We start from the raw sequence: 11147 nt of genomic DNA on the forward strand, positions 1-11147 counted from the left end.
CTGCAATATTACGCCATGGATAATATTCAATTAATCACAATACAGCGTAGTACTCAAGGTCTTTATTTATTAAAATTAGGAGCACACGATATGAAAAGTTATACGCGGACAAACCAAAAAACATCAAATATATGCACGTTATTGCTCCTCACTCCTCAGAGTCAGAAGAAAGATATGGAAAAGTTCCGCTTCCACTGCTGATAGAGGTGTTGCTGCTGTCACAAGTCTTGTTTTGTTTCTGTAACGATAAGAATTAACAACAACAATAATTTTTAATTCTTAATTGACAAATTCAATATGGTTGCTTAACAGGGCTGCGGAGTCGGCTAAAACTAACCCGAGTCTGACTCCAGCTGTAAGTTGGATATTTAGCAATCCGCTCATAGCGGTGTCATATGATTCAAAACCAACAATACATGGTTGGAAAATATTCAACCATATGCTATTACAACTTTTAACAGATTAATCAGTTTCTTAAATTGGTACTGCGCAAGAACAGGTCGCACTCTAGCAAAACAAACCGACTTTGTCGAGGCCCGAGGCCGACTCCGCAGCACTGGTTGCTAAGATCATTTTTTGGACAAAACATAATATAATACAATTAAATTGTACATTTTTTTGTGTAAGTTTTTTTTCCTTTTTTTGTGTAAGTTTTTTTTCATCAACTTACCGAAAAATTTGATCCACCCGGTTTGTTGGGCGCATGCTTCAGAAAAGCTGACACTTCGTCTTCTACAGCTTTAATTGTAGTATCATGAGCTTTTATAACTGTGCCTACAATATATACATCAAGATTTTGTCCCCTGGATAACGATTATACTCAACAATTATTAATATGGCAGGCAACTCTGATAAATAATACTACAACATATTATCAAAATAAACATTCTATGGTGAAAACAAAAAAACTTACTAAATATCTCCTAGTTGTCTTGTTTTTTAAATTTTCTTCCAATTCAGAAAATTCGATTTCATTGTCCAGTGGCACCATCTCAAAAAAATTGTTTTCCGCATCACTAGCGGAACTCTTAGTTTCCAGTAGTTTTAAAATTTTGTTTTGGTTGCCCAAAATCTTTCCTATTTGAACTAAAAACAATGAAAATATTTTTTTATCTTGGCAGAATTATTGTTTAAACAACTTGTTGCAAAAACAACAATAGTAAGAGCAAACATGAAAGGATTTAAAAGCAAAGTAAAAATATTTTTATATGCTGAAGCGATTTACAAAATCCTATAAAAGTTCTGTTCTATAATAACACATATAACCTAATTGTTTTAAAAAACAACCTGTCATTGTAGATTCGATGAATTCTTGACTGCTTGTAGTACCTAAAAAAACAAATATATACAAAAATATCTTACAATTTTATTGATATTCATTAACAGGGCTGCAGAGTCGGACTCAGGACTCAAGGAGTCACCTTGTTTTGCTGGAGATGGACTAGGGACTCCAGTAAGACCACGTAAAACTACCCGGGTCCCGAGTCCGACATGCACATACGCAGTACCAAATTTTAAAACTCAAATGGCGCCAACTGGAAATTGTAAAGGTGTAAAAGGCTCAAGTGCACTATTTGGCTCCTTAAATAACAACAAGGTCTAGATTTATAGTGCAACTAACTTAATTCACACTACTTAAAGAGTACCACTTACAAAACTTATACACAAATTACACTTTTTTTTTATTTTAACACATTTGATTTAACATATATATTTAAATCTGAAGAAATAAGGAAACTTCATTGCAAAGTAATATTTAAAGTAATGTTTAAGGTACTTTTACACAAGGCTTACATCAGTGATTCTCAACCTGTTTTGGCTTGCATCACCCCTACTAGTATTTTTAGCTTGGATTACTGTAACATCACAATAAACAAGATTGAAAAACCTTGTTGATTTGTTGCACTCTAATCGTATAAAAAATTGTAACCAGAAACTTAATAAAGCAAAAATGGGAATCCAAAGTAATTTGAAATGTCTCATGGCACCCTTGAGTGTTAGAAATTGCATCCCGGCTGAGAACCACTGGATACATCTTAGGGAATTTGAATGTATATTTTGAAGCTGTGGTTACCAACCTGGGTGTCGCAAGTGTTTTTTTGGGGGTCGCCATGCAGTATTTGATAAAAAAAAATTAACAAGAAATAAGCAATATGAACTAAAAGTTTCGCATTGTAGAAGAAAAAGCAACCATTACACTTTTCAATTAATAAATTAAGCATAGCTTCAGTCAAACAATGTGTAATAAAAATGAATGGACGCTCAAACTGTAACTTTAACTCATTGTGCAATGTGCACACTTAAATCTGGACATTTTAGCCAAATTTTGATACAATCTGTCTAGATTTTTTTACAATGTGAATTTTGCCATTTTTAAAATGTGTTTTTTTATTGACTCTGGTTTATGTATTATACACTATAATTGGGGGTCGGGCAAGTTAACGAAGACTTAAAAGGGGCCACAAGAAGAAAATGGTTGGAGAACCACTGTTTTAAAGGTTACACTGTTTGGCACATTTATTTAATATAAATACAAATAAATACCTTCATCAAATGATATATCTCCAAGGACTTTTTCAGTATGAACATCGTTCAATGAAGACCCTTTATCTCAAAAACAAAACATCACATAAAAAATACATATTAGTTGTTTACTTATTTTAAAGATAAAATGGTATTCAAAATATTGGTTAAAATGTATATACGTTAATTTGATGAAAAGTACCCCATTGCTATAATATTATTTGTTAATAAACATCTCCTCCAGTCTGTCAAACAACCTAAACTCAACTTTTGATAATCTCCTAGTAAACAAACATTAGCATCATACCTTCCTCATCTAAATATCTTCTTGGGCGCTTTTTTGGCCTTATACCTTCATGCAACTCACAACCCTCAATATTTGATGTTTCAAGAGCTTTGTTACACTTCACTAAAGCATCACTATAGTCACCTGAAAGGCATTGTTTATCAGCTTTCCAAAATAAATAACTAGCTGTCTGTTTGGTAATGCAATCTCACCTGAATAACCAAATACTCTCACATTATATATACTCCAATTGTCTTTGTCTGGTAATTGATTTTTTTTTGCTTTTTGTTTTGGATGATTATGTGGCCAATAACATTTCTTTTTCTTCTGTAAAATATAAAATATATATACACTGTGCAAATCACTCTATACAAAATTATTAAAAAACCTAATGTACCCAACCATTAACAATAAACATACATTGAATTAGGTGTGTATACAGAAATCTAATAAAGAGGGTCTCGGATTTTCAACTAAGCAAGTTCCCCATTTTCCGTCTGATGCTAATGATTGCTTTGAAAAGCCATACAACGCTGTGGGACAGTGGGCATTAATTATTTCAAATAATTGCTCTGCAAGAAGTGGTACGCCTGGCAGTGAGCGTCCAAGTGAAACAAGATCGAAAAAATGAATACACCTTCTTCATAGCAAATTTTTTTGGAGTACAAATGAACTATTGTATTTGCTGAAGTGTCGAATAAACAATTGCCGATCAGCCAACCTGAACGAATAGAGAAAGGTGACAGAGAAAAAAGTCCAGTGTTTATGGTAGGCCCAGGAGGAAACAAGAGACGAAGTCAACGTTTATCGATTTTGGCTTTGCATTAGCTTCATATGACTGAATTACATTAAAAAAATATTGTGCCTATACACCCCCTGGTTACGCCACTGCATTTAATCAAGTTTTACAAAGTGAGACTTTTCTGGGAATGCAAAAGTGTGACAAAGAGATAAATATTATTTAGATGTTAACTGTGATAGGTATTAAAAGCAATTAAGAATTTCATCCAACAAAAAATATATTTACATCATCCGTTGTAAAAATCCATGAATTGCACACAACTTCTACCGTTTCTTCATCCAGAAATTCAACAATTGCAAAGGACATCTAAGTACAGTACAAGATAACTATTTATGGGAAAAAATAAAAATTTGAATAGTACATTTTCATCTTATAAATGCAAGAAAGCTTTAATAAGAAGTTGAAAATATTCCAAAAGAATACAGAAAAAACTGGCAAACTACTATACCAAAGCTGTTTCACATGGCAACCATGTGATCCATTTAATTCAGAAAAGCTTCTTTTCAATATATAAATGTAACTGTTTATTTACAAACTAATGTGTACCTTACCTTGTATCCACTTTTGTTACTATGTAAAATATAAATGTATTACCTTTTAACAAAAATAAATCCTAAAAAAAGAGTCATTCTGTTAGTGATTTTACCCAAAAGTGTCCCAAATGAATGATAAAACAATACATTATTTAAATCAGGGGTCGGCAACCTACGGCCCGCCAATGAAATCCATCCGGCCCGCCGTCTCTCAGACAAATCAGACACGAGTCTATCATTGCAAAATTCATTATGCGTTTGGTTTTCTAACATTTTTTTATTTTCGGCAATGTAATACTTGTAAAAATTTAAAAGAAATATCTGTATACCAAAAAAAAATCGGACTTGCTATGATAGTTGTACTTTTTTGTTGCCATGCATCCATGTCAATAAAAGTTTTTTCATGACACCTAAGCAAGTTTGATGCATGTAATCCAGAGGAAACTGTTGAATCATGTTCATTGGCAACTCCAGGAAAGGTGAAATCCCTATGTGGTGCTCTTTGTTAATCTGGTCCCGGAAAGATTGATCACTTCTCATTTTAAATTTTACACATTCTGGGTATAGGTGATTCTTCCTAACCATAGACCCTTTTGTGTACAAAAATCACAACCATAATACCCATTAAATGATTTTGTTGATTTTACTATTGATCGGGCAGGGGCATCACATATAATGCTTTGAAGCTTGATATAAATTTTCTGACTTTTCCACATAAGAGATATAAATTTTCTGACTTTTCCACACAAGTTTATTTTGAAACAATGCTTTTATATCTTCTACAGTGTCTTTAAGAAAATCTAGATTAGCAGGTTTTGAACATCCATAAAATAGAGCAATAGGAAACACACATGATGGCTGTAAATTATTAATACTGCATAGAATAGGCCACAAACATTTATTTGAACTTTTAAAAAGTGGCAACCCATCAATATTCAACCATATATGTAGGATGTCTGGAAAGCGCTCATAAAATTTGGAAAGTTCAGATAAATGATTAAATAGCTGAGTTTGCAAGGAAAAGTAAAAATACTCCATTGAGGACCTTTGTTCCAAATTAACAGTTTTTGGAGTTGCTAGTAGTGTATGACAACTGGATGGCAAGTAAGAAATAACGGCGCTCTTTCACTATTGTACGTGAAAAGTTATGCAAAAAAAAATAATAATAATACCGCTTACCACAACGCATATTGTTTGGGTTAGGGTGCGGGTTAGCGTTTGGGTAAGGGTGGGTCAAGTAATATTTTGTTTATTATTAATAATAACTTGACCCACCCTCAACCAAACGCTAACCCGCAAATTTTAAAAAATTTTATTGCGGTACTTTTTTATGTCCTTACACAATGTAGAATTTTAAACTTATTCCAGCTTCTGTAGATGTTGTGTTTTATCGTTAATATTAACGTAACTCTATGTGCAATGTATAGTTTTGGAAATGGGATTTTAAGGTCTGGTTTAAAAAACTTGTTCGAAGAAAAAAACAAATCTGTTTTTTTAACTATTAGATAACTTTTTTACATTGTTTCATCAAACGTTTTTAAACGTTTTATATAATACGTTAGAATTTTACATTTGTATAACATTTACTCTATCCATTTTAAGCCTTAACTAAAAGACATTTTTCTTACAACGTTTCAGTCAAATGTTTAAAAAATGTTGTTTGTTAACATCAATATATGGTTTCGGTTTCACGCAACAAAAACGTTCTTTCAAAACGTTATATATTTTCAAGAAACAACAACCCACATTTTTTGACTGAAAACGTCCTGCGAGCGTCGGCATGTTACGATTATTACGACAACGTCTATTTTACGACTTTTGTAACGGTATTTAAACGTCATATATAATACGTTAGATTTTTACCCTGATATAACATTTACTCTATTATTTTCAAGCCTTAACTAGTGGACAACTTTCTTACAACGTTTCAGTTAAACGTTTAAAAAACGTTGTTTGTTAACATCAAAATATGGGCTGGGTTTCACGTAACAAAAACGTTTTTATTTCAAGTTATATTTTTTTGTCTAAAAAACGTCTTGAAAACGTATGAATGTTAAGGTTATCATGAAAACGTTTATTGTACGACTTTTATAACATTATTTTGACGTTATATTTAATACGTTAAAATTTGACCTATTTAAAACATTTACTTCATTATTTTTCTAGCAATAACCAACAGACAACCTTATTACAACGTTTCGAATGTCGTAACAACGTTACGTGTTTGCTGGGAAGACCACCGACATAATAACGCCAACTTCGCAGTAATAACTACGACAAAGTAAGAATTAAAGTCAAGATAAGACCTAAACATGTCGAAATAAGTCCGAAATGAATCGGAAAAAGATTTAAATGGACAACATAACGTCCAAGACTGTAGGGAAAGAGTATGCGATGATTGTGGGGCACCTGCGACTCTTGGTCGCCTTGTTTGCACTGGAGTCCTGATTAGGCCAACTGATTTCGATAATGACCTTCCCGAAAGCTCATAGTGCACTATATAATTTAGTCTACTCTCTGTTTGGTTTTTCCGTAGATACCCATTCCTAATAAATAAAACTGCGGACCAAGCAGATTACCAAAAACATTACAAGACACAAAAATCATTTTTTACACAAAATGCAGAGTTCAACATCCATTAACACTAGAACGACCGATATTTCGAACTACCTAGAGAGACCAAAAAAAAGTGGCTTTTTTGACGCATGGTGTAATTTTTCCGATTTATTGCGTTCAACGTAGCTAACGATCAACAACAATGTTTGCAGATAATGTCAGAATTTAGTTGTTATTTCCATCAACTTTATTTGACACATTTTAGACATAGTTTTGTGCAACACTTTCCGCAGATCGCCTCTTTACAGGTGCAACATATCAGTGTCGTTCTGTTGCGGCATTTGAAAGTTGAGCACGTCCTACGCTTTTTTGTGGGAGGTTCCAGATCCGCTATAGCTCCCTCATCACTTTGGTTGTTTGGTGACGTTGCACATAGCTCTTCAGCTACGCGTTGAATGTACTCACGACGACTACCTCTGTCTGTATATTTCTTTGTATAGTATTCAACTATTGATAATTGCAAGATCAATCACATTGTAAAAAAAATCTGCAAGGGCCATCTTCGACTTGTTGCCCTTATAGAATACATCCTTGCCATCTGGTCAACAACATCCACTCCTGCTTTAGTTTTGTTATAAAATAAAACTGTTTCTGGCTTCTTTTTAGCATTGTTTTCGGACAAAACAGTTACGTCCGGGTGAAGTGTGTTCAGCATAATAACAGATTTCGTTTTTTTGCACTGGTAACAACTCAAAGTTACACTTGTGGACGAGGTGGTAGTTTTGAAAAGTGTTGTTTCATGCAACTGTTGTTTTGACTTCGCAGCCTGGGGAAGTTCCCTACGATTTTGGCGAATAGTGCCAACACGACTGCTTTTTGCCTTGGCTAAGCGTACAGCAACATCCAGAGATGTAAAAAAATATCGCAGGTAACATTGTAGCCGTGCTTGAAGAGGGGTTGCGTCAGTTTCATTATAACACTAGTGGGCACACATATGGAAGGGTTTCGAGTCTCATCTTTGCCTAAAAATGGGTCACCGTTGTACAAATACGTGCTATCAGCATCAACCGCCATCCAAAATTTCAGTCCAAATTTATCTGGCTTGTTGGCCATGTACTAAATGAACTTTCATCTTGCTTTACACGAAAACAACTGTTCGTCAACTGTCATGTAAACATTTAGGAATTTATCTTCAACCAGTCGATGTCTTCTTTCACTCTTTATGTCAAATCGTAGAAATTTCATGATTTCCATAAACCTGTTCCTGAAAAGAGTCCGGCTGAACAAAGGGCACCCCCAAGATTACACAGACTAGAGCAAGGCAGGCCCCTTTGCCCTAGCACACCCAGAAATAACAAGGCCAATAAAATTGTCAAGTTTCTGTAGCGTTACACTCCACTTGTCATTCCCTGTAACACGATGAGCTTCAGATATAATACATTTCTGATTATTTCGAAGCATTGCTTCACTAAATATGATTCGGAAAGAAGAAGATGGACTTCCTTCAATTACACGGGTTGTTGAAAACGCAGTTGGACCAGGTCTGACGTTGACAATGTTTTGTTGTTGCAAGCGCCCTCTCTGCGTTTGACAGATAGATAACTTCTACCAAGAAGATCCATCCTTTCCTTTGAATTCTTGAAGTACTCCATCGTTTTCATCAGAATCAATAACGAATGCAGCGAAATGGGACTGAATAGGTGAGAAATTCCGTTACTTCCACAGTTATCAGTAGTAGCAGACGTACTATAGTGCACAAATGATTTCGTGAACCCTTCAGTACTAAATAGTCTTATTATAAAAATACAGTAGGCCTACAGCTACACGAAACTGACTGACGACGTTGCTGAAGCTAACTGTGGCAAAACCAGAGTTGTTAATTGCATCGAACACACACAGAAAAGACGTACGACTGTACGTTGGTTCCATTGTCTTTCTGCTTGTTACATCATTACAGAAGAATGCTGAATTATCAAATTGTTACGCATCGCAGTACAAAAACTGCCATGCGTCAAAAAAGCCACTTGGTCGTTTTAGGTAGTTTCATGTATAACTTTTTCATTTGAATTAGGCGAGTAACAAAAATCACACGTATGGCTGATCACAGGAAAAAAATAATTGTCAGGAAGTTTCAGTCAAAAATCGCAACATTTGACTGAATGCCAGCAGTTCAAAAATGAAAATGCGTCAAAAAAGCCACTTGGTCGTTCTAGTGTTAATGCTTCTACAAGATCTGTTCCCAGACTTATGGATGTATTTATTGCTAACAAGTTTTTCTTTGTCTCATTTGAGGGGCGCTGAACGCACATAATGGGGCGATATGTAAAAGTACTTTCCGCAAAATTCTATAAAGAGGTTACAGAAAAATAGTAACAAACAGCACTTCGATACTGTATGTATCATTTAAGCTTAAATGGCAACTTTCGTACTGCAAACTTGTAGTAGTTTCCCGCTCATTGTTAACTTCTGGCGTAATAAATGGCTTCCTTATGTAAGGTTGTTGGTTGTTGTGGTTGTTGGAAGTCTTGGTTCAGAAAGCTGAATTTTTCCTGGTAATACCACAACCTTAAACAATGTATGTATGTTAGGAAGTAATCTGGTCAAGAATTCTTATACCACAGCAAACATTTTAGGTTTGGGTAGTTTAAGCAATATTATAAAACAGTAATACTTGCACCAAACTCAATTGATTAGCCATCGCCTGAAGCCCATATAGGACAATTATAAATATATTATTGGCATTGTGTGATTGTGTAATTAGTCTTGGAAGGTGTTTCAAAACAAATATGCACAAAAGTCACCAAGGCTACAATTTTTAGAACTTGACCGGCTTCAGAAATTTTAGGAAGTCTAAATAAAATTTTCGGCGCCTTCTGCGCGTTTAATTATTATCATTCCTTCCTTTATCCGTTGGCTGCCTCGGATTTTTACTTATATTGTCTATTGGCTGTCGACATATATTTCGTAGGTGTGCCGCCGAATTGTTTAAGTTCTGTTGTTTTGCCGCAAGTGGAAAAAGAATGCGGAGCACGGTTCTAGAGAAAAGCCAGTAATCTTTTATGTTAAGCTGACAGGAAAACTGGATTCCATTATCAAGTTTAAAAAATGCAGTGTATAGTGTTATGTTTAGTATGCATGAAACTATATGCTGAATCATCAGCCATTTTAATTGCAGTAGCGCAGAGTAGTTTGTACAAATGTGATAATTGATAACGCAATTATTGTTGTATATGTAAATTATATGCCTTAATTTTTTGGTATGCACCTACGTTAATAATTTAAGGGGGCGATATGAAATAATATGGAGCCCAAGTGGGCACTAGTAAAAAAAAGGTTGGGAAACACTGGTCTATAGTGCATGGGTGGGCAACCTACAGCCCGCGGGCCAGATCCGGCCCACCAACGCAAATCATGTGGCCCGCGATCCATTTTGAAAACTGGGCACGAGGTCATCCTGATATACTGGCCATTTCAATTTAAGTAAAAGCATTTTTTTGCGCTTTGTGCAAATATTTTTCATCCATCGAGTGTAAATTGCGAACACCCAATTTTATCCCTTATTAATACTCGTTGCGATTGTTATAAGATGCGTAAAAAATCTACACGGTTAAAATTTAACGGGCCGCAGAAAACCGAGTTTTGTTTTGGCCAGCGACTAGAAAAAATTTGCCGACTCAGGCCTTAGTTGAATAGTGGTGATATTTGCATAGAGGTTAAGATATCTACAATCATATGTAATGTTGGCTCTATGAGGACACGTTTGATGATGTAGCGTAAAAAGTTATTCGCGGGAAGTGCTTTCTGGGGTCAGGAGCTCTTAAAGCTAGTGTTTTAATGACTGGAGTCAAAGGCGTCCAAACTTTCGTGTCCATGCAGCAAATTTTTGCTTCTTGTTTAGATGCGCCACACCACTTTTCAGTTTCGCTAAATTCACTATAGTTGCCATGTTAAGATTAGAAGTAATCCCAGTAAAACTCGTTTTTAGCTGTAAATTACTTGAATTCCTGTTGTAACTTTTTTTTAAAATCGGTTATTAACATTTTCGCAAGCACGCACGCATGTTTTGCATTATCACTGGGAAATAATGCGCCACTGATGGCGCATTATGCGTCATAAGTTAGCCAATACATTGGACTGAGACTTACGGTTAATTTAAAGTTATTGACGGGAAATAGGTAATTTGGAAAACTCTTATGTACAGCAATATTTAAAACACGTTTGTCGAAGAACCAGTTAATTACAATCATGGAAGAGTTCGGCAAAAGCGCAAATTTGCCCAGATTCGAAAGGTGCTAAAATCACACAATTCTTCCGAATTTACTTTTGTGTATACAAGAGCAAAAATGGCGGCTATTATTTCCATGTATGTCACATTTAATAAGAAGTGGATAAATATTTTGTTGGTTTTATTAATAGTGGTGTCCAAAGATTTTGTGGTGTCCAAGAA

The 11147-nt window shown here is 34.9% G+C and overlaps 1 protein-coding gene across 1 annotated transcript; it reads right to left on the reverse strand.

Annotated features, from left to right (window-relative positions):
• Positions 1-85: 85 nt before the first annotated feature.
• On the reverse strand, positions 86-3917 carry LOC146140850 (uncharacterized). The gene is made up of 8 exons (XM_083392722.1): positions 3837-3917; positions 3022-3136; positions 2831-2953; positions 2545-2610; positions 1288-1329; positions 914-1086; positions 671-774; positions 86-238 (listed from the first exon to the last, which is right to left on the reverse strand). Exons 1-7 carry the CDS (start codon positions 3915-3917, stop codon positions 763-765), a joined length of 612 nt encoding a protein of 203 aa, XP_083248848.1. The 3' UTR covers positions 86-238; positions 671-762.
• Between the last annotated feature and the right edge of the window lie 7230 nt (positions 3918-11147).

This window comes from Ascidiella aspersa, chromosome 6, assembly GCF_963924565.1.
Source record: "Ascidiella aspersa chromosome 6, kaAscAspe10.2, whole genome shotgun sequence".
NCBI lineage: Eukaryota > Metazoa > Chordata > Ascidiacea > Phlebobranchia > Ascidiidae > Ascidiella > Ascidiella aspersa.